We start from the raw sequence: 23,688 nt of genomic DNA, 5'->3' as shown, positions 1-23,688 counted from the left end.
GGGACAGCCACCACCACACTGCGGAGTGGAACGTGAGAACCTGGAGCTGTCACTCAAATCACTGTGACCTTTAAAGGAAGAAAAGGGTGTTTTTCAGCCACAGTCTGCGGCGGCGACAAGCGGCTGGAGTTGTGTTTTTGAGGAAGTACATCCATGTTCGACAACACATGATGTCGGTGTTGGCTGGGACAGAAAGTCTAAATAGGGAAGGTCAGCCACGAAAACTTCGTCAGCTAAAAGGGTACGAAATGGAGGTACAGGAACATGAAGAAGTTTCAGGAGGCATTAAGGGAAAGAGAAAAACTCATCAGCGATAATTTGATGTGACAGATGTGACTCTTCTGAATTCAAATGTCCTGTCCACAGTCTGCTGTGTCGCCTCCCACCCCTCCCCCGATGTTCACACAAAGACAAAAAAAGAGACAAAAAAAGTCACCACAAAGCCTCTCGAGCAACCAGATACATTTAATTAGATAATGACTTTGTTTCCTTACAGTATTTGTGGATGTGAAAAAAGAACACGGAATATGATTCTCTTTTCAGTCCAGATGAAGCTGTAATTTCATCCAAAGCAAACAATCAAACATCAGGAGGAAGAGTAGAAGACGCACTGCCCATGAGCAACGTTGGACAGGCGTCGTTGGCGGTTTGACGGGTCCCGAAATCCTGAGTGACGACACATGGACACGCACACTTTGGTGAGAGTTAAGAGGAGCAGAAGAGACGAAAGGCAACAACGATGTAAAGAACTGTCCTGTAATGCCGTGAAGCCAGGGCAACCAGGCGGCCATGTTGACAGAGCAACCATCTGTCAATCACAGTACACACACATTGACTGCACGACATGGATATTGACTTTTTACAAGCCCTTCATTTCTGAGGAAGATGCTAAAACGTCTCATTAAAACATGTGGGAGGTGGGAGGAAACTGATGTCCCGGGGGTGAACTGCAACTGAGACCACGTCACACTCCCAAAAACCAGTGTGTAGCTAAGAACCAAGCTTTTGCAGAGACAATGTTGTCACATGATTTTAGTTTACCGCTGGTGTCAATATTGATTTTTTGCAAAACTCAATATGACATTTTTATGTGTTTATAGAAGCGGTTCAGATCATTTGGTGACTTACAGGGATGTCAGTGGAAATCTTTGAACAGTCTTAAAGCATGTAAAAAGGTTTGTATTGCTCAATTGTGCTGGAGGTTGAGGTTGTGTTAAAACTGTTTGGGTCCCACAAAACCCATGGTGGTGCACTACAGCACACGGCATTCACACCTGCTTCATGTCAGATAGCGTTGTCATTTCTTTGGCACATGAAGGCACAAATGACGGAGCTCCACTGCACACTTTCAGCATTTCATTCCCTAAATAAGAGGCTATATTCAACTTGCCGCTCAAAGCAATACATCATCGGCAAACACACATGCAGGGTTATACATTCACAGACGACCCACTCTGTAGGCAGACGTGGCATATATATATATATATATATATATATATATATATATATATATATATATATATATATATATCCCTTTTTCTATAATCCCATTTTACAAAAGCGTTAAAAGTGACTGTGAATAAATACATCTTAAAAGAATATCAGACAGGAGCAGTGGAAAGCTGTAAACTTCAGTAGCAGTTTGCTGGTTATGGAATAAATGAAGAAGCCGTTGTAGAGTGGAAGGCCTTCCAGCTAAAAGGCAACATGGAGATCAGAAAAACCGTGTTTCCTGACTTCTTTTTCCTGAGTCTGTGACTTCACTGCAGGGGAACACAGCCTGTACCTGTCAGGCTACAAGAGTTGATTTAATTCAATTTTTAGTTAATAATAGGAATTAAAATGAAACAATTGAATTTCTTTATAGAAGAAAAAATAAAATAATCAAACTTATTATAAGATATCAAGAGGTGACGATGCCTCCTTTGTTTTCAAATAACTACAGAAGACCTGGTGGCCCCCAGGTGGCACTCAACATTCTTCAGAGTTTCTGCCCTCTTGAGAGAACGAACTTGGGTGTGCAGGTGAACTGTTAAGACAGGACAGGGAGCATGGAGTCTGCTCAGGTCAAACGTCTCTTCTCTCTGCTTGGTTTGAATTAGTTACCAACATGTTTGTGAAGTCACAGACTGGATAACTAACTTCCATCAGGCAGAGCTGCACTCAAGTGAAGTAGCGACAGTTAGAAAAGTTACAAAAGGAGTGTTGCTAAAACCACATATCAAAGTTTAGGTAGAAAACCTGATGGTGTGTGATGATCTGAGGCACTGGATGTTTAAACAGTACAGAGGACAGACGACAGAACCAGCTGAGCTCTGATCGCACTCAGAAATGCCAGCCTTGTTGAGGCTAATTTCCACTATGACTCTGATTGAGATATTGTCATTCAAATAGAATCGTCTGCACGAAACCCAGTTGTTGGTTGGTCATCAGCATTCAATCGTCTGTGAATTCCACCGTGAGGGGTGAGGGGCTCAGACTCCGCCCCCACTGCGATCCACTGTCACGGGCCCTCGGTTCTCCAGTGTCTCCTCCGCTGATTTCATCAGGATGGCCAGACGGCTGTCAGACACTTGACCCTTCTTCACTGCACTCATCAGCTGCACAGTCAGAAAACAGAGAGGCGCTCAGTGTCTGTCCACTTCCCAGGACTGAGTGACAACGGCGAGAACGCGACCGCATGCTGCCACACAGTTACCGTCTGTTCACCTACACATACCCGAGAGGAAGAAAGAGGAAAGCCAGCACCAGCTCTGAGTGTTAAAGCTGCATCAGTGGTTCGAGGCAGGGGCTCATCGACGAGCACATTGCCTCACTAACAGGTCGAAAACAACAAGGCTGGGGACATTGTGCACTTCCTTTCTGTACCCACACAGGACAGTATCAACACGCACTGTCTGCAGTCAAAGAAGGGAGTGGTAGTTTATTGGATACATTTCATTAAGTTAGTGTTGTTAAGCAGATCCCGATAGGTGGGTTACGGAAAACCTCATTTCCTTCACAAGCTTTCTAGAGTTCTACTTTAGTTCCTTGGATGCCAGAGCTCAAAAACCAATGCCTCCAGGGTAGTGCAGACTGTTTTTTTCTCTACAGACAATTAAAACTGTAACTGCCGATATCTTCTACAGGGTCGGGATGGAGAGTGTCAGAAATAGCCTGGAGAGAGATGATGCCGCGGTCAGCCATGTTTGTTTACATCCTACAAGTAAGTTCCGCTTTTTAGTTCCGTCTATTCTACATTTCAATCATCGGAATTTTGACATTTATGATTGAATTCAGAATCGTTCACATCCGCGACCCTTGCGGCAGTATTTGTGGGCGAATGTGAGAGTTTGGCATGCCACTTCATCTCAGCAAGGAGGGAGGGAACATGATGTTGCACATGCCGTGCAGAGGGGTGGGTGAAAGGAGACTAAAGTGATTGGTGGAATTGGCGGGAGAGTCGCGGTGAATGGACAAAATTGTAGCACCTCGCAGAACTCGCAGGGATTGTTAGGAATAAACAGTAGCAATCACAACATAGCCATCGCCTGGATATAATTCCACCTTTTTGCTCTCAAAATCACTATTTTCTCAATACAGTTTTATAATTTGAAACTTGTATAAGCACAAATATTATTTTTGCTTTAATTTTCAAAAAAAACAAGTCATGATCTGTTATCAAAGGTTATCAAACTTAAGTACACATATGAATATGAATTTGTCTCTCCATATAATAAACAGCGCCGACCTGGATGACTCCCCATGAAAGGTTTGTTAGTAGAATCTAACTACAGAATGTCTCCAGCGGTTGTTGTTTTCTTGGATTCAGCTTTAACCAGAGTTTTCTGTTCAAGTGTTGCTCCCAGACAACACGACCACTAGAGGACTTATTGAGAAGCTTCCGACATGTTAATGTGTGACGTGTAAGACTTGGAGGTCACTGAGTTCCCACGGTTCCAAATGCATGTGGAGTACCTGTTTGCTGCGATCCAAGTGCAGGTCAGTCGTAAACACAAACACAAACAAACATTGACATTGAGAATATAAATTAAACACATCAAGTTTCAGACAATACTTGTCCCCCTGGAGACAATGAAAACACACAGGTCCTAGTGTGATTCTCCCCTCACACGTGATGTCACGCTAATGAAGACAAGCTCATCCACTGTCATCCAGCTCCTCCATTACGGCTCATCCCTCTGAAGTGCTAAAGTAATTTACAGGCACATGGACAAGAGAGCTTCAGACACTCTTCATTGCTCATTACTGAAGTCACTGGCTCCAATTAGCATGATTTGTTTAAACCAGGTTCTGAGTGTTGGATCTCAAACGGCACCTCTGCTAAAGCCGCCGATCTCTGCTCTCACATCCGTGGTAGAGCACTTACTAAACCCAGTTTTAAAACGTGTGGCTGAAGACTATGTAGAAGTAAAAAGAAGGGAAATGATTTATTCACCAAATGAATAAATAAAATGAATCTTAAAATCAAGTGAAGGTTAATATATAATAAAATAAATATCAAATAAATCTGCGGGCTAAAAGTGAGCACTGAAGCACAGGACAGGACGAGGAGACGAGGTTTTAACTCCTTAAATAACCATCTACTTTTTTCTTCAGGGACCTTAACTACAGCTCTTCTAAAGGACACCTTTGTCACGTCTGTAGCTTATTTCGCAGTACAGGTCGAGCCAAGTGCGATGATGCCAATCACAGCATAGATTTAGTGGAATCTGATGTCCAATAACCTCACATTTAATTAACAGTCCAAATTTGCTCAAAAGCCACTTCAATTAGCCTCAATTTCCAGGTATCCAAGGTTTGAAATGAGCAGCTTGTTCAAGCGGATAAGGATGAACTATGAGCCACCTACACAGTCGAGGCTGGCTGTTTTCATACTGTAACTTCAGGACTATAAGGCACTATTTTTTCTTGCGGTCAGAACCCTGCAGCTAGTATATGGGTTTTTACAGGCTAAAGTGCGTCATGTTGCCAAAATATTAAGCGTTGTCACACCAAAGCAATGTTATTACAGGTGTTTTATTTACTTTAAAGCGCCTAAAATGCGTTGTTTTCGCCCACGTGTCTGCAGCTCCAACAACGGAGCGGATCAGAGACGATATGTCACAGCTGAGACCAGCTCTGGTGTCGGAACTTCGGACACGCGGGCAAAAACAGTGCATCAGATTTGAGGAGTTCATGATTGACGTTTCAGAACATTGTCGAGTTTGTTTCGCGTCTCAAGTGAGTCTTGATATTTGATGATTTTCAAAACTAGTGTATAAGTGACCCCCATGCTTTTTTAAGCCAGGTGCACCACTGACCTTTCTACAGGGCAGAAAGCACCACAGCACCCACCGTTGCAGCTTATGCATGAACAGGAACTGTTAACCTTAAATTTAGTGGGTGAGGCTAACATTCTGGTGCGCTATATCGTGCAGAATTTACAGTACTGTCATCTGTGTGTTTCTTACCTGCAGGAATTCATCAATTTCTACTTGGCCGTTCTTGTTGAGGTCCACCTCATTCAGGATCTCGTGGAGAGAGTTTTCATCAATATGGACATTGATGCTCTGCAAAGACGCAAAAACAAGAAGGGAGGATCAACGGAATAATGGCAGCGATGAAAGACAAGGACACTTGGTGAAGACTCACTTCCAAAACTTGCTGGACGTCGACAGTTGTAATGAAGCCTTTCCTGTCCTTGTCAAACTTGTGGAAACGTTTCTTATACCTGCAATCGACCACAATGCATTGAAGCATAGCAAAGACTTGTATGCCGAGATTAATTCATTTTCAGGTGTAATCAATAAGAATCTCTGACACTTGATGATGATAATAAACACCTGGCTACTTCCTGGTTGTCCAGGTTGATCTCAGTTGTCTTGGTCAGCTGTTCAGAACGAGACCTGTAGCCCATCTCATGGTATAAAAACTTCTTTGCTGCCTCAAGCTCCATCTGCATGTTGAACATTGGAGATTAATGCAGGGCCAACACACATAACTTCAGTGATCTTTTGTCTCTCAGGCATCTCCCATCAGAGGTTGCCATAGCAAGTCAGTATCCCCCATCTTGATCATCTTCCCCAGTCACACCTACAGTATGCTCTTCATGTCAATGTTTCCCTTCCTTGTCTTCTTTTGCCCGACACTTCCATATCTAACATGCTTTGCGTCTCTCCACTCCATGTGTCCAACCCATCTGGGTCTAACTGCATCACACGTCAAATCAGAGTGAAACCTGCAAACTGATCGCACCTTTCTGACAACGAACCTTAGAGAAAAGACTAACAGACAAAAAACAACTGTCGTCTGGCAGCTGGTGAGTTTGCCCTTGAGCAATACAACTGGGTGCATAAATGGGAGATTGGGGCATGCAACTGCAGCCTGTTGCTTCCAAAAGGCATCATCATAAATGACACTTATTTCAAGCGTTGTGAAGGTGAAAGAAGGGACCCGATGGTGACCCATATTTAAATGTGTCAATGTCAAATTAAACAACTGAATATCTAAAATCAAAAGTAATTTGACATTTTCCCAATACTTTGATGTTGATTTGATTTATATCGCAATTCTGGTTTGCATTGCAAATTCAGTTTACATTGTGATTTATTGATTTTAAACCAAATAACAATAAAAATGCACATCACAGTTTCCCACAGGCATTTGGTCAAAGTGCTGACAGTGGTTTTATTTGTGAACTTATAAAGAGTATCATTCACTCTTTTTAAATACGTAACGTAACGCAATAATAAGTTGCCAGAGAAGTAATATTGACAGTAATATTTTGGGGCTAAATTGTTTCAGCGATTGAGAGCCTGCATTATCACAGAGCAATACGCAGATGCAGCAGGAGAGAGGCGCTGTGGGAGCTGGATTAAATAACCAATATCCAATTACTTTCCCCACAGTTTTACAGCCTAGGACGACCATCCATTGCATAGATGCTTGCAAAATGTCACTTTACAGTAGACAGTAGGCTGATGCTAGCATCAGCAACGTCTACATTTGACAATACTTGGTGTTTGAATATAAAACCTTGTCACGAGTATTAAACTTCGGCTGCTCTGTTGATTGTTTACCAGGAAACTGATATGACATTGCCGTCATCTTGTGCGACCAACATTGATTCTGGGCAGAAATATTGATATTTAATATTGTCACGAAAAATACATGCCCCCGCCCTAACAAACATGTATTTATGTAGCCTTGGTTGCAGGTCTCTTAGTGGGGATTTTTTATGTGTATAAATTTATAATAGAGCACATTTTATTAGAACTCAAGATTGTCCATTCTTATAAGGATGAGGAGTACTTGCCATTTCTGAGCTCAAACAGCAAACATTTTAAACAGTGGGATGAGAGTTGTACCGTTTTCCGCTCTTGGCTCCAGTTCAGCTCTTTGGCCATGAGCTCGATGATGCGTGGAAGAGCTTCATCTGCAGCCTGCACGTTCAAAAATCCCAAACGTGTTCGCCGAGCAATGATGTCGAGGGCAGTGCAAGCGTACTCCTTGATGGCGTACAGAACCTGAGGGAGCCGGAGAGTTTCAGACGCAGAAGCAGAGGAGGAGCCTACTCAACAGACGCTTCACCTCAGCCTCGATGTAAGGAAACTCAGACACGAGTCTTTTGCCAACAATGGGCCACCTCTGGCCGGTGACCTGGGCCATCTTCGCAACATCATAGGCCTTTGAGCCATACGTGGAAGCAAGATGCTGCGCAACCTGTGAACAGTCCATCAATTATTATTTATCTCACTGAAACTAAATGAACCACCAGCTGCAGGTTTCTTTCCAACAGCAGATGAGAATAGGTCTTAACTAATTAAACAGCATGAACAGTGAAGGCAGCTGTCGCAGCTCTGGCCGTTTGGTAGATCGATTCCATCTCTTTGGCTGATAAGAATTAGCGCCACTTTGTCAATGAGGTGTCATAAGCCTGCCAAATACAAGACGGCTATTTGCTATTCAGATCGCTGGCTGGCCGATCATGCGAAAGGGCAAATGCTGTCCAAATATCAACACTGACCTTTTCGGGAATATTCCAGAGAACAGCCGGCGCTGGTTCAGCTTGGCTTTAATGAGGAGTAAGTGCACTGAGGAGCGACTGTTTCTTCACGAAAACAGCGTTGTACTGAATTGACTGGAAACGTGAAGCTAATTATCACAAAAAAAAGGCGCGAAGGTGATGTAAATCAATGTTGCTGTTACTTCATGCTGCAGCTGAATTGTGCAGCTCATGTCCGCAGTCTTTTGTGTGCTAGAAATGTCGGCTTTGTTTCAGCAGCAGCTTTAATGTCAGCTGAGATGCAGTGTGCTTTCTTTGTTCAGAGATGGATGCTTCAGTGCGGCACAACATTACCTCATTAACGCATTACAAAAGGCAGAAATATTGTATAAAATTAAAGCTTCATCATTACCACAGTTACGATTACATGTTGTTGGCAACTTTGTTTTAGGTTACACACTAAAGAAACTCCTCATTTGTGGAGCCAAAAACAATTCTCATGAATGGCTAGGACAGTCCAGACCTCCTTATTTAATCCCTCTCACTCAGAAAAATGCAGCGGTGTTAACATCAGAACCCAGGCTGCTGGCATTATGAATTCTTCACTCACTCACAACACAAAGGAAAACAGATATTTAGACACAAACAACTGCAAATCACCTCGTTTTCCAGGCCGTAGTCCTGGACCAGACGAATGTACAGCGTCTGGTTCCAGCCTTTAGCCCCCTCCAACATCAGACCCACAGTCTTGCAGGGCTCCGCTTTCAGGCCGTGTGCCTTGACGGCTGCATCCAGGGTCTCTTCAGCCATCGATCGATAGGTGGTCCACTTCCCACCTGGACAAGTTAACATTACAGTTAATGGGGTTTGGGTCACAATCTTGTCGTCTCTGACTGACCGGCAATAGTGACCAATCCACTGTCACTGATGCTGACGATGTGGTTCCTGCAGATGGATTGAGTGTCTTTGGAGTTGGGGTCTGTCACCAGTGGACGAATGCCGCTCCAGGCTGCCAAAACGTCACCTCTGCGCACTGATAAAATGTCAAATGTCATGGAGATGTACAGGGAATTAAACTGGCTCCTACTAATGACTCATCATTTGTTACTTGAACCCAATCTCCTCTCGTGATGCCCGGTTTTCTCAGGTCTCAACACGTCTCACAGACACATAGCAGAGCTCAGAAGCAAGGCAATATTTGTACCTTCTACATCCGGGCTGAGGTAGTTTCGGACCTCATTCAGGATGAAGTTTATGTCTTCCTCTCCAGGGATAGGGTGGGCGGTTACATTCGTCGGGCTGTCAGTTGTGCCGGCGATGGTCATCTTCTCCCAGGGCAGGAAGAAGATGACACGGCCATCACTGGTGGCCGGATCTAGCAGACCCATGTTGTCAGGGCTGCGAAATAGAACAGGATGTGAAAATGTATTTTATTTTTTTAATGAGCTGACACTTTTAGCTCTAGGATTAATGTGTTGTGCTAACACGATGCAGCTCCCACATCCAATCGTAACTAGCCATTGTCTGACTTCACACTAGCCTACTTTGGGTCTTTGAAATGTTGGTCTGTTTTTTGACAGAATTCTGTATGAGTACATTACTTGTGATACTCACTATTTGTGAGTGAGTATCAATGTGCTGTCCACAGCTCTGCCCACAAGATGAGAAGCAGCAGTCGAAACCAGATGTGGTGTCGGAACTTTGGTACACGGGCGAAAACATATTGAGCTCTTTAATGTGATTAAGAGATGTGAGGAGTTCATGATTCAAGTCCAGAACATTGCCAAGTTTGTTTAATGAGTCAATCGCTCAAAACTAGTTTAGAAGAAAGCCCCATACATTTCTAAGCGGCTGCACCACTGACCTTCCTACGGTGCAGACAGCACCACTGCACAGTGAACAAAAACAATTTTCGTTCTTAAATGTAATGGGTGTGGCTAATAATCAAGGGTGCTCTACAGTCCGGAAATTACGGTAGTCAAAAGTCCTGACATCAATTACAGTCAGTGAAGACAGACAGACAGATAGCCTTTATGCTTTGGGAATGAATGTGATTTGTCTCCATAAGACTGTGCAGGATGAGATGAAATAGGAGGTGCTAATGTGCAGAACACCATTCAGAGGACAAAGATGAAGGGAGAGTCAGAGGACGGAAGCATGGTGAGGGGGCAGACAAAGGTACAATGAAGACGAGAGAAAGGAAGCAAGAGAATTAGGCAGTTGGCATTTGAAGCGTTCAAAGGGCTCTCGCTCCCCCGGGTTTGGTTCAATAAGCTGCACTGAACTTTAAAACACCGACTTGGACAAAACCACTCTATTACCGCATGTCTTAACCAAGGAGATCGTACCGCACCTCGAAGTGTAGGTCAGGGGACATTTGGCCAATTTAGAAATGTAGAACCGGAATAAACAGGTGTATGCTATTGAAGAGCAGTTACCTCATAAGTAAAGAACTGCTCAGCGTGGGTGACAAGATGAATCAGTACCTGTAGTAACCAGGGATTACAATATGGACCCCAGCACTGGGTTGGCAGATCTTGCTTGTCTCCTGGTTGTCCATCTTCCTCAGCGAGTCTGTGAACGGCCCGGTGGCGTTGATCACACATTTGGCCCTCACGTCAAATTCCTGACCTGCAAATAGATTCTCATGAGAAACATTGCAGTTGTGATAGACGCATACGGACGTCTGAGTAACTGAGATGATTTCATCTACAAATATTGTAATATCAAGAGAAAGTTAGCAACATCTAAGGAAGTTACAGGTCAATGTGGTCACGATGTTGGTCCTCAAATCAATAGAATAGGTTTGTCAAGTTTGAGGAGCCACTGTTGAAGGTATGCTGAGGGTCACAGAGTGAAGATTCATGCCTCTGTACAAACCAGGTATGTAATAAAAGCCACCAATTCCTTCTTTGTCGAAGGAGAGCGGCCCAGAAAGGTGGCAGCGGAGCTCACAAACGATTGACAGAGGAGCAAGAGACATTTTTGTCCAGACTTGCTCCAGAAATTGCTCAATTCTTCCAAATAAGTCACTGTAAGAGGTGACTGCTAATGCAAGACAGAAGGTTGGAACCCTGGTAGACCTAGAACTACAAACTAATAGGGAAGGTAACTGGCTAGATCTCAGGAGCAAAAACATCAAGCTCGTGGTGCACAGACTGGGGACAATAGTATTCACGAAACGGTACCTGTTCAGATTTTGGACACCCAGGGGGGACAGTGGGAGCTCATGAACTCAGTGATGGGTCGGTGGATGAGGTATTATGGAACAGTATTGCAGGGTTGATGAAACATGTCCTAATTTTAGATGTCTCCCTTGGTTTAGAAATGATGTGAGGTTTCATTGGATGAGTTGGTCCAAATATTTTACAGCAGACAATGCTATCTTGTGGACTCTGAAAATCAAGCCACTGAAACTTCATCAACCCTTCGATACCTCATCTACCCATCACAACCATGGGCCCTTAAAGACTGTTGGAGGGGTAAATCTTTTTGAAGAACTTCGGGTATTGTGGTCGATGCAAACAGCTGGGAAATACAAAGGGTTCCTCCTCAAGTCAATCTAAGGCTCTCTGATGCACAAGACCCAATGGTCGAGACCAGACATGGTCACAAATCATAAAGGAATCCTAGAATAGAGTTCATGGGACAGTGCTCACTCGAGGTGTTGACGACACCTTTGTCTGAGCAGAAAGTGTCACCAACACTGTGTGGTTTTGAGCCAAGATACACAGGGACCAGGGACATGATGAGGTTTATAGTGTTATACTTCCACCCTACAGTAGTTTCAAATCTTGCAGGTGCCAAAGGGATGATTATTTCAACAACAAGGGTCATACTTAATTTATTGTATATCATTGCATTAGATTATATTAAAATATATACTAATACACGATAGCAAAAGTATTTGCTCCCACTCAAATGATCAGAATGCGGTATCCTAATCACTTGGCCTGGCCACATATGTATAAAATCAAGCACCTAGGCCTGCATACTGTTTGGACAAACATTTGAGAAAGAATGGGACAGAGAGGGGTCAGCAGATGCTGAGGCGCATATTGTAAAGATGTTGCATACTTTCTGCACGGTCAATTGCAGCAGAGCTCCAAACTTCATGTGGCCTTCAGATTAGCCCAAGTACAGTACGCAGAGAGCTTCATGGAATGGGTTTCCATGGCCAAGCAGCTCCATACATACAGTACATCACCAAGTGCAATGCAAAGTGCCGGATGCAGTGGTGTAAAGCAGGCCACCACTGGACTATAGAGCAGTGGAGATGCCTTCTCAGGAGTGATGAATCCCACTTTTCCATCTGGCAATCTGATGGACCAGTCTGGGTTTGGAGGTTGCCAGGAGAACAGTACATTTTGGACTGCATTGTGCCAAGTGTGAAATTTGGTGTAGGAGAAATTATGGAGTGGTGTTGTTCTTCAGGAGTTGGCCTTGGCCCCTTAGTTCCAGTAAAAGGAATTTGGAATGCTTCAGGATACCAAAACATTTCAGACAATTCCATGCAGGCCCCTTCCTCTTCCAACATGACTGAGGACCAGTGCACAAAGCAAGGTCCATAAGGACATGGATGAAAGAGTCAAGAACTTGACTGGCCTGACCTGAACATGATACCTTTGGGATGAATTAGAGCGGAGACTGAGAGCCAGGACATCTAGACCAACATCAGTGTGTGACCTCACCAATGCGTTTTTGCAAGAATAGTCAAAAAAATCCTATAAACATACTCCTCAACCTTGTGGACAGCCTCCCCAGAATAGTTGAAGCTGTAATAGCTGCAAAAGGTGGATCGCCATCATATTGAACCCTATGGGTTAGGAATGGGATGGCACTGAAGTTCATATGTGAGTCAAGGCAAACAAGCAAATAATTTCGGTAATATAGTGTATATATCAGGTTTTTCAAATGTATTTTATTCATCTATTCCTTTTGTCATGAACGACACCACCGGGCCAGATGACACTGGTAAGGATCTGTTTGATCCGTATGTAACACTCACCTGTGATCACGTCCCTACAGCGAGCACCCCTCACCGTCTCCTTCGCAGTCTGCGGATCTTTTGTTTTCAAGAGATGGATCACCTCGGTGTAGTTGGCAACAGCAGCACCATAGCGAGCGGCACTGAGTGCAATGGCGAGATTCATGCGGGCATCGTTGTGTTGCCCTTTAAGACACAGAGGTAAGGCAAGATGAAGAACAAAGAGTCCGGACAAATTATAATTATAATATTATTTCAAAATGTGATCGAGGTAGTGTTGTGTAAACAATATTGGAAACTGATCTTATAATGTCATGCTAAAGTAATAAAAAAATAAAAATGTTTTGAAAATAATAAATTATAAAAGAAAAAAAATACTGGTCTGAATCAGATGCCGCACCATCCTTGCTGTTATCGACTGCATAAAAGGATCGCTGTGGTGACACCAGCAGAAGCTACCAAGACAGCAGCAGAAATAGCTGCTGCTCAGACCGACAACGACGCTCCACACCGCAGGGAGAGAAGGTCAGATTTCAAAATGTCACAGGCGTGATTGTTCCAGACAGCATAATTGGAGAAAGAACACCCCACCCATTCACTGTTGCAGCCCCCATCCCGGAGTGGGTGATGGGGGCTGCAAGGGAGAAGGGGGAGGATCCAATATAAGCCGCGGCAGAAAAACGATCCTTTCATTCAGCAAGGAATAAATATCACATGTAAGCTCTTGAAGATATATTTGTAATGAAATCCTTTTTCCCAATTTCAGGGGGAAATAACAATCTGAGGACATCAAATTGTAGTTTTATTAAATTAAAGCGTTTAATTTGGTATTAACATTGACAGTTTGGTTAAGTGGCATCTTTTCCAAAAACACAAACAAAGTGATCCTGCTGGCAGACAAGTCTGTCGACGCATCACCCACAGATACAAAGTTGATATTTTCAGTGTCGGCACGGAAAGTTAGCCTGCAGCACGGAGCGCCTCACACTCAGATGGACATCCTGCATATGGTTGGCTCTCCTCCGCTGAACATGTAACCAACTACTCAGCCTGTCAACACACTTTTTTAAGGGCCAGTGAAGATATGATGGCCAGGGGCCAGATTTAAATCATCATGACTGCTTGCAACCTTCAGCAATCAGTTCAACAACGTTCACAATTGAAAAAAAAAAAAAAAATGGAAAAGAGGAATATTCTTTCAGAGATGTTTTGCCAGAGGTTGAATCATCAAATCATCGAAAACCAAGATACATTGGTGTAAGAGATAATGGCTAATCACAGAAAATGAATGACTGTAATTTCCAAAGTATAAGCCACTCCTTTATTTCATCTGAATAAAAATCGATGAGTTGGTTTTGCATGAATAAAAATGTCCTCTTATGAGACTAATTTTGACTGAATAGAGTTAAAGGGATAACACCAGGCAGTTTTCATTGCGGCCCGGAAAAAAGAAAATAATAATAATAATAACAATAAAAATAATAAAATATTGTTACACAAGTAAAGATAAAACACATTCATAGGATTTTATATTTTGGTTGGTTCCCTTTAATAATACTTTTTATTGGGCAATGAGCATTCATTGCATAAAACGAATGAGGTGAGAGAAGAAAGGGCAAATCACAGGCAGCGGCTTTGGGTGCGTTTACAGAAAATAAAGAGTAATGAAACAACAAACAGTGCCAGCATTGCTCTCGGCTGCTGCAGGTCAGAATTAAAGGAGACTTTAGTCACTCACCGTCGTAGTAGACGATGGCTCCCACCAGCTTGTCCTTTTTAAGCATGGGGAAGAGCTCCAAGGCTTTTGTCTTGCTGAGGACGTAGCTCGGCTTCAGGCACTGGGTTCCTGCCACCAGGTCATACATCTTGATTCCAGCCCAGTAATAAGGCAACTGCCACCATCTTGAAAAACAAGGGTCAACAGTCATCTATAAACCATGAAAGTCTTTTTAAGACGAAGACTCATTGTTACCACATTTGATATAGTCTTGGACTGTGTTGAAAAATACATCATTGGTTATAACTTGATGACATACTATGCTTATGCTGACTCATCAGAGCGTGCCATTACGTCACTCAATCGGTCCACTTCTAAATCTGATGCCTTCATTGACATGACATTTGAGCAGTCACCACTGGTACTGATCTGTACCAACTCAGCATCAAAAGCAGACCAGGGCAAATTGCGGACCGGGGGTCATAAGTGGCCCTTTGACTGCAGTTCTGCGGCCCTCCTGGAGTCAGAGTAAATCTATAAAACTGATGACATCGGGATGTTTCAGACAATTAAATGTTTTTTTAAATATCATTTTATTAACTGTTAATTATAAATGTATAATTTATTTATATATTCTTGTTCATTATGAGTAGAAGTGGAATAAAACTTCTGTGTTTTGTTTTTGGTATCAGTCAATCTACATTCTATATTCATTTAACTGTTCGACTCTCTACTGTCAAACATGACATACGTTTCCATCTTCCTTACTTGTATACAGGAAGCATGATGGGTAGTGCTGATGACACGTGTGGCGCAATCTCCAGCAGGTTAGCTCGCTCATGCAGGGCCTCTTTCACCATCATGTACTAGGAGATGAAAAAAAAAAAACAATAACTTTTAATTCAGTGGAGTCATCTTAAACACGTTAAAAAAATAAATGAAACAAACCTGTTCATAGTCTAATTTCATGATGGCCTTCTGGAGGTATCGGACTCCGCCGTGGATGAGTTTGGTGCTACGGCTGCTTGTCCCTGAGGAAAAGTCGCTCCGTTCCACAAGAGCAGTCTTGAGGTCTGGAACACAAACGGTGATATTTTATACTAAATATAAAGACATTGAATAAATACAAGTCACAAAAGCATAAAACCTGGTCAGCATTAAACACACCAAACGCGTTTATACATTACTTAGCATTGTTGACTTTGAAAGTTAACAGAGATGCAACATATTTTGCAAAAGAGATACACAGATTTTTCCTGGATTCTAATACGTGGGTGATTCCCTCCAGTCCAAAACATTCTGAGCCATGAGTATGTACAACCTGAAGCAGCCCAAACATTGGTTTTTATGTGGGGTTCTGAGCAGGAAATCATAATTTAAGGCACAAGTATGCTTTAGACTGTTAGAGCACTCTCAAAACTCCTGTGTTATTTCTTCAACCCTGTTTCTGGGTTATTTGAGTTGGGTTGACATGATGGGTTGTGTTTCAAGAGACCAACTTGTCTTCTCGGTTATCAGGCTCAAATTACAGCAAAACTCCTGGGTTATTTTTCAGAAGAGTAGCCCAATGTTTGCATTATTGGGCCAATATTTGAACCAAAATCCTTGGCTTACTTGGGTTAACACAGTTTCCGGGTTACTTTTCAAAGAGCAGTCCATGTTCTGGGGGACTTGGGTGGGGGCAACAAACATCCCTCTGCAATCGGATCTGACATTTGAGATGCTTAATTTTTATCACCAGTGGGCTGTCGATATAATGTGGGAAGTTATGGCTGACAATTTTCTAAAAACTTTTTTTAAGTTCATCGTGTGACATGTTAAAATATTATCACAATAGTCAGTTTGTCTGCATCTTTGGGGCTTACGTTGTAGCTCACATGGTAGAAGTGACGTCACATGACTGAGAGGTTGCCTGTTGAAATCTACTTCCAGCATGCTTGGATCGTTGAGTCCCTAAGGCCCCTCTCCACAACGAGAACCAGCGCTGCTATCTCGACAAGTCCTCGCTGTGATTTGATGATTTACTCTCTGGATTCAGTTTCATGCAGGTTTTCGCACAAACGGCTGCTAATGGCTCTGCATGTCTCAGTCAGGTGGAACAGCTAGACTGCAGACAGAGATGGCGGCAAACAGAGCCCCTCTGATCCATTTGAATCGTGCTTTGGTTGATGAGTTGAGCACTATAATTATAAAACAGCCACTTCAGATGTTTTAATGTCATCAAATATTAAGTTGCAACAACCCATAATGTCTTTGTAACGAAGGTGCTCATAGAGAGACTAAACATCTTTATGTTTAAATAAACAAATCTAATGTATTCTTACAATTGACCGAAAAAAAACCTGTCACAGTTTTCGCTTGTGTCCAGACATGAGGGTAAACTTACTGCGTGTGACAGCGTCTAAGGCACATCCTGCACCTGTGGCCCCTCCTCCGATAACCAGAACGTCAAACTCCTCAGTGTCTCTGAGCGCAGCGAGCTGGGATTGTCGGGAGGGGAACTCATTGGCGAAAGGAACCTTCAGCTCTGCCTCCGCGGCGACGTGAGCCAGGCGCGCCTGGGAGCGACACACAGCAGCAAACTCACAAGCCAACATCAAAAGATGATTTGGATGGTTAATTTCTACAATTTAGTCTATGTTAAAGTATGCACTGAAATCTGGCTCTATAATTATTTTCCATCATTAATGATTAGATCGAGGTCAACATGAGCAAAACAAACCATGATTACCCATTTGACACCCTGCTCTAAAAACAAAAGTCCTTTTTAAGTCAGACAAAGAGCAATACAATTTTAATTAAACAAATAAATATACCAGTTTACCATCAAGTGCGTGAAATATTGACACTTGTCTTCGATACCTGAACAAGGAACGAAAGCTTTTCTCTAAAATCAGTGATCAATATTTGGTTCCATTTGTCTAAAGATGCGAGCATTTAAAGGCTTATAATCCAATACAGCAGGTGTTTGTCTAGTAAAGACATGAGTGAAGCTACCATTCAGTTTAAAATGTCTGCAGTGAGTCTGTGTTGAATTAAGTCTGGCTTTGCTTCGCCACATTCAGGTGGGGTGGTTGAATCAAGGTGATTCACAGTCAATCTGACATTTGACTTGCAAATGTTTATTGGTGATTTAGGCCTGCCAGCAAAAACAAGCCAATGAGATAATCATTGTCAATTTTCTGATGCACACAGACAAAACACAGTCACGCAATTAAGGGCCAGCAGTAATCATGTTAAGTCAGAAGCAGACACATGCTAATGGCTATTCAGCCGCTTCCTTAAACTGCTCCAGTGCCACAAACAGACATCCATCTCATCAGCATTGCAATTACAGGGATTAGAGGCATGCATGATTACGCTCTATTGTGAAGTAATAAATCATATTTCATCACGGCCAACTTCTTGCTTACCAATCCAGGCTGGGTTTGCAGGGCGACGGTGGGAAAGAGAAGACATTATCGCAACAGGACAGAAAACAAAGTTCATATTAGGTTATACAGTCAGATGAAGACTGGTGTGCAGCTTTGTGGTGTGCCAAATATAAATCTGCTGAAGGTCAGAGGTCAGGGAACACAGCTGCCTGGGTATCTTAAATATAGCCCACTGCCATTCTTGTTTCTTCAAGGGGTAAAAGTGTCATTCAAAACCATGAGTGGATGAGAAAACACCCCAGCATTTTGACTCAAATGATGACATACTGTGGCACAAATAAAAGGCTTTCAGACACCCATAATAATTGAACACAATCTCAAATATTATCGTGATTTTTTTCAGTGTGTTTTAAAAGGTGTGGCTGCATAATGTAGACACAAACAAATGGTTTATTGTTCACAAGTAAAAGTCAGTTATCAACATAAGGGTAAACCATCACATCAAATAATAATACAAATAATTAAATAAAATAAATAATTAGTCGCGCAGCCCTTATCACACAGTGGAATGCATGGGCGAAGCCCCAAAACCTTTTCCCTCCACTGTAAATACAGCATGCAGGGATGCTCCTGTTTGAAGAGAATTTGCTTCCACCTTTTTTGTTCTACAGTGAAGGGCAACAGTCTCACAACAGAATGAATGTATAAAAAGCAGCCATTGGTGAAGTGAGACATAAACACCCCCCAGTTCCAAGAAACCATCATTTTGTTTGCTCAATAACCACATATTCTCCTCTAATGTTAAGAAGTTAAAGCAGCTTTGTTTAACAAAAAATATAAGGGCATGATTACCTCTACATTATTATGGCTACATATTTGCAGATAATGACTACATAAATCAGTAAAGTATTTAAAGATGAATACTATTGAAAGCAAGAAAATGTTCCGTTATAGAGCAAGAATATATTTACACACTGAATGAAAAAGTATTCTAATGTTACAACTGAATTAATGTATCGCTGCTGTATTTAAAGAACAATATTATTAAGGAGCAATCACAGTTTACTTTAACACCTGTGGCCAAACACCTACTAGAACCTGTTGAGCCACACCTTCAAAAGCTGTTACAGAACAGGCTGTCCGTAATTGCACTGCTTTTGTTTCCAAAATATTTGTCCTACATTTCAAGGAAGAAGGAGAGACAAGAGTCTCAGTCCGGTAAGAAGCTGATAAGATTCAACACAAGATAAATGCACAATCTTTCAAAAACTTCTTCGCAGCCCTTTCAGCGATCACCTGGAAGAGGCACATTCCAAAATCTAGATTCAACATGCCCTGACAAAAACCTTACAGTCGGAAGACACTTCATGAAAAGTCCTCATGCCACTGAAATCATGCCATTTTGTGTGCCAAACACCATCATGCAAGAACAGACGCACACATGAATGAGTGACATACCTGTGTCTTCCTGTACTCTATGAGCTGGGAGAGGCCAAAAACAGTGGCGACCGCCCCGCCGCCGATGATGGCCGTTCTTTTCAGGACCTTCCTGAACGCCATGGCTCCTGTTGGACAAGTGAAGGGCAGAGGAGAAAGTCGGCTTCAAGTCGCTGACATGACAGGTAATTTTGTGAAGCAGGAGTGCAAGTCTGGGAGGACAAATATGTGCACAGGGGGAGGGAGGATCCTAAAAAGCTGCACGTCAGGCTGAAAGAGACAACAACATAAAGTGCATGAGGAGAAACATGGAGGCACAGGAATGCTGTCACGCAGTGGGCGTGTTTAAAAGTGTTCTGTTTACAACTTTAGTTACCACCACTCTTTTCCATACTAGTGAAATTTCATTTTGATATTTTAAGTACTACATTTCACTTTCATTGTACTTCATTGCATATATGGATAGTTAGTTTCAAAAATAATACAGCTTTGTCTGCTATTGTGTTTTCAAGAGCTGCTGTCAGCATTTTTAACACTCGTGATCTGCTACGTCATTTCAACAACAACAATCCAGTGAAGTAATTGTATCGTGCTGATAACTTGTTCATTTTGGTCTTGACCTCAAAACCCAAGTACCATAATAATAAAAGGTTTGTTTAGATTTAGTACATCATTGTTTTGTGCGAGGAAAGCAAACGTGGGTGTGACAAACAACACACAGAAATCTACGACAATGCACAGGAAAAACGACATTCATGAGACAAAAGGGTCGACTGGTCTGGTCTGACTATCAAGCAGAATAAACCTCATGACCAAAATCAGCTATTAAGATCATCACCCTTCATGTAAATTAAGTTACCCGCTCATACACCTACAGCTGATGCCTGGCAATTCTATATGTCATGATGATTCAGGGCAGCAGACAAGAAAAATTGAATAAGAAAACTTTTTCCTTGGAATGTGGTAAAGACGATCAGATACCAACAAGAAAGGTCTTCTCTGGAATTCACCACACCACTACAGAAATTCCTAAGATTCCACTTGGACAGGAAGGAGCATACAAGAATCACGAATAACTTAATAACTCATAATAACTGGCGTGAAACATTGAGCCAAACTTCAATGAATCAGATGTGTTCCATTATAAAACATTTTAGCCCCGTATACTGTATTTATGAACAATAACTTTTTGAAAGTACTTTCAAATCAGTGATACAATAGAAATGAGTTAGCTTCTTTTGAGTAATCTAACGTGTTACTATTTCCCACACAGTAATCAGATTACAGTAACTTATCCAAGTCCCTGTGTGTTCCTATTATTGACATTTTGTGGAAGCTAAATATTTATGTTCAGTCATGTTTTCAGCATGCGGACAGCTCGTGTGTTGAGCTGCCAGCGACACAGATGTAGTAAACTAGAGTAGGGAGAGAGATACACATTTTTAGCTGAAAAACACAGCCACCACTTTGATTTGGCTACAGCAAAATGACTGATTAAAGAAAGCGAAAATAGGCAGCCACGCAAAATGTGTCGAAAGTGCAGACTAAAAACAGATTGGCTCATCTTAATAGGCCAAGTAAAACAACACTTACAACACAATAAATTAACCCAGTCACAATTTTCTGGATTATATTTGTAAAGTTTGGAGCAGGATGAGACGGTACAGATGTTCTGTTTGGTCTTCTCTGGAAAGTCGAAAATAAAATGTTCTGCCAGATACAGGGTGTAGACAATCTACAGTTTTTAGGTAGTCTACTGTAGCCTCAAAATCACAACCTTAGAGAAACTCTATGCTCAGGTCATACGGGCTGTCGGCAGCTGCTAAATGTAGATACTTCAGTAACTTGTAAAGTAACAGTGACAACAAAGATGGAGATTACATTTTTGCCTTACAGCACCATGATACTTTGTTTTTTAAAATGCCGATCTATTAGCCATATTTAGGGAGACTGCCTGCGCCACCTTGAGTGTGATGCAGCAACATTACAGCCATTTCAGAGAGAAAAAAAGATGGTAGGAACCCAAGCACATTCTTATCCCAAATTGCAAGAAGTAAAACTCAACAAACGCTCAGGTCTGAAGAGGTTACTGAAGCATGAGTGTTTTGTCCACCACTGAAACGGCATTAATTTTCAGTACAAACTTAACACTGGGATCAGTTTTCTTTGAATAGTTGTAATATCTGAAGACAAATCTTACTAACGGACCGAATGAGCAACTGTTACAATCACAGAATAAACTCACTTAGCAAGTTTGACGAACTCTAGCAAGTTGATGGGAGGGCTGGGGAGGTGATTCCCTCAGAGGGAAGCCCAGAGCAACATGCACATTCCTTTTGTCACCAACTTCACATGACAATTCTCTCACTGTCGTATGCGCACGCACATACTGGCGGGACATTTAGTAGCGTTACATTGAGCGAATCTCAAATCAAATAGATCAAAATGGCGAGCGTGATAGTGAAATAGCACTAGCAACAAACTCTTTGTGCTCAAATGGTATATAATAATAACCATAAATAACTCAATAACTCACCACCACCGCCATTTTAGGGGCTGCACGGTCCCGCAGCAGGGCTGTTGTCACCTCTCTGTTTATTCCATAAATTATTTGAAGTGGTGACGAAGTAAGCAAGAACATTTTCAGAAACAAATACATTTTTAAACAATATGTACCTGCTATTTTCCTGGAACTTGTTCACAAATTCCAGTGTGGCAGTGTAGTTATCGTTACAGTGTTGTATTACCATGTAACACATATCTCTTCAATGATTCAAAAATTATTTACCATAATATTGTGTTCAGAAACATGCTGCCAAACCATGATGCTGACTGCCATATGACTGCAATATAGCGGAGATGACAGGCGCAAAGGTAAACATGTTATTAAGTTGGAAAGCATAGTGAAGTACTAGGCTAACACACAGCGGTTGTGTATCAACTCTTGGAGTTGCTAGGTGATGACAATAGTGTATGACAGTAACTCAGTGAAAGACATTGCTCTGATAAGAGGGGACTGCTGCTTCTCCACTCAGCCCATGAAAACCTTTTGCAACTTTGAGAGAAAACAGTGACATCTAAAATGTATTCAACACACCACCTGCTGTATGTGGTTCTCGTCCTCTTAAATATCACCAGTTACATCAGCACAGTCATTATGAGTCAGCAGACTCCAGTTACCGATGATTCCACGCACACGTGGACCTTCAAGTACTTTTTTAGCGGTTTTCACAGTCCTATCTAGCGTTAACTACCTCTGACACTGGCATCCTCAATCCCACCTACGTTACAGGAATATAACGCCTCACAGACAAGAGGAAGTGGTCACATCTTGCTTGGGATTACTGTGTCAAACCCCCCCGCCCCCCTTTGATCTTCGCCGCACGAGTCACTCATTTCCGTTTTGCTCACATTGTCAAAACGCCACACATTTATGAGAGGGACCAGTCGAACGATTGTTTTTCAATTCTGGGCCCCAGAGGCTGCGGACACGCCGACACCGGTCCGGCGGATGATGTTTCCCCGCTTGCTTTCTCTGCTACTTGGCTCTTGTCCAACATAGACGGTGCTGAACGAACGTTTGTCGAAGTGTAACATCCAAATATCAGCGGGAGATACGAGACACATTCCCACTTACAGGTCTTCTGGATGTGCGGAAAGGACAAGTCGCTCGGGGCGTTGCAGGGCTGCTGTTATCCAAACTGAAGCTGGGTTTGACATCTACTGTACAACCAGGAAGCCCGTCAGCAACCGAGCGACAGGGCGAACAACCAATAAAAGCGCTCAAGGTGATTTCTATGTCCAATCACAACCAAGAAGGGGCGGGTTTGACTTTTTGACGTAATGCGAAAGCAGGATTTCGCAACGCTCATCTTCCACCATCCTGAAGGATAATAATAACGGAGAGTAGGACCACCAGCTGTCGTTTTCTAGCTCTTTTATTACAGGAAGCGAGATAAACCTTGAAGATAAAATTAGAACGAGAAGTGGTCCGCCTGAAATCCTGTTTAGAAAAACAAATACATATAAAATAAAATAAAACAATATTTCATATTTTTTAAAACTATTATTATGTTATATAAATTATTATGTCTTTGTAAATCTACATTGAACTGTTACTAATGCAGACTTTGTTTTTTAAGTATCCAAATAACCTGCTAGAATATATATTAACATTAACATTAAC

The 23,688-nt window shown here is 42.2% G+C and overlaps 1 protein-coding gene across 4 annotated transcripts; it reads right to left on the bottom strand.

The window, feature by feature from the left end:
* Window positions 1-454: 454 nt before the first annotated feature.
* gpd2 (glycerol-3-phosphate dehydrogenase 2 (mitochondrial)) lies at window positions 455-23,255 on the bottom strand. 4 transcript variants are annotated; one of them, XM_053866040.1, is made up of 17 exons: window positions 23,140-23,255; window positions 19,524-19,630; window positions 17,078-17,249; window positions 15,640-15,764; window positions 15,460-15,557; window positions 14,713-14,876; window positions 12,996-13,160; window positions 10,474-10,618; window positions 9,192-9,385; window positions 8,886-9,020; window positions 8,648-8,823; window positions 7,573-7,704; window positions 7,350-7,508; window positions 5,826-5,938; window positions 5,635-5,713; window positions 5,454-5,552; window positions 455-2,600 (listed from the first exon to the last, which is right to left on the bottom strand). In XM_053866040.1, the coding sequence occupies exons 2-17, from the start codon at window positions 19,623-19,625 to the stop codon at window positions 2,475-2,477; spliced, it is 2,184 nt and encodes a 727-aa protein (XP_053722015.1). In that variant the 5' UTR covers window positions 19,626-19,630; window positions 23,140-23,255; the 3' UTR covers window positions 455-2,474. The 4 variants fall into 4 exon arrangements, with proteins under 4 accessions (XP_053722015.1, XP_053722007.1, XP_053722033.1 ...); XM_053866032.1 differs by having other exon boundaries at window positions 19,524-19,772; window positions 23,140-23,201; XM_053866058.1 differs by having other exon boundaries at window positions 18,105-19,630; window positions 23,140-23,190.
* Window positions 23,256-23,688: the final 433 nt, after the last annotated feature.

Source organism: Synchiropus splendidus, chromosome 1 (assembly GCF_027744825.2).
Source record: "Synchiropus splendidus isolate RoL2022-P1 chromosome 1, RoL_Sspl_1.0, whole genome shotgun sequence".
NCBI lineage: Eukaryota > Metazoa > Chordata > Actinopteri > Syngnathiformes > Callionymidae > Synchiropus > Synchiropus splendidus.
The sequence above is the reverse complement of the archived record's forward strand: the minus strand, read 5'-3'. Positions and strand labels throughout refer to the sequence as shown.

Coding starts and splice junctions, on each gene's coding strand:
- gpd2 (XM_053866040.1), bottom strand. CDS start 19,625: ATGGCGTTCAGGAAGGTCCTGAAAAGAACGGCCATCATCGGCGGCGGG. Junction 14,877..15,459: donor ATCATGCTTCCTGTATACAA/GTAAGGAAGATG, acceptor TTGTTTTTCAAG/ATGGTGGCAGTTGCCTTATT. Junction 13,161..14,712: donor AGCCATCGTCTACTACGACG/GTGAGTGACTAA, acceptor TGTGTCTTAAAG/GGCAACACAACGATGCCCGC.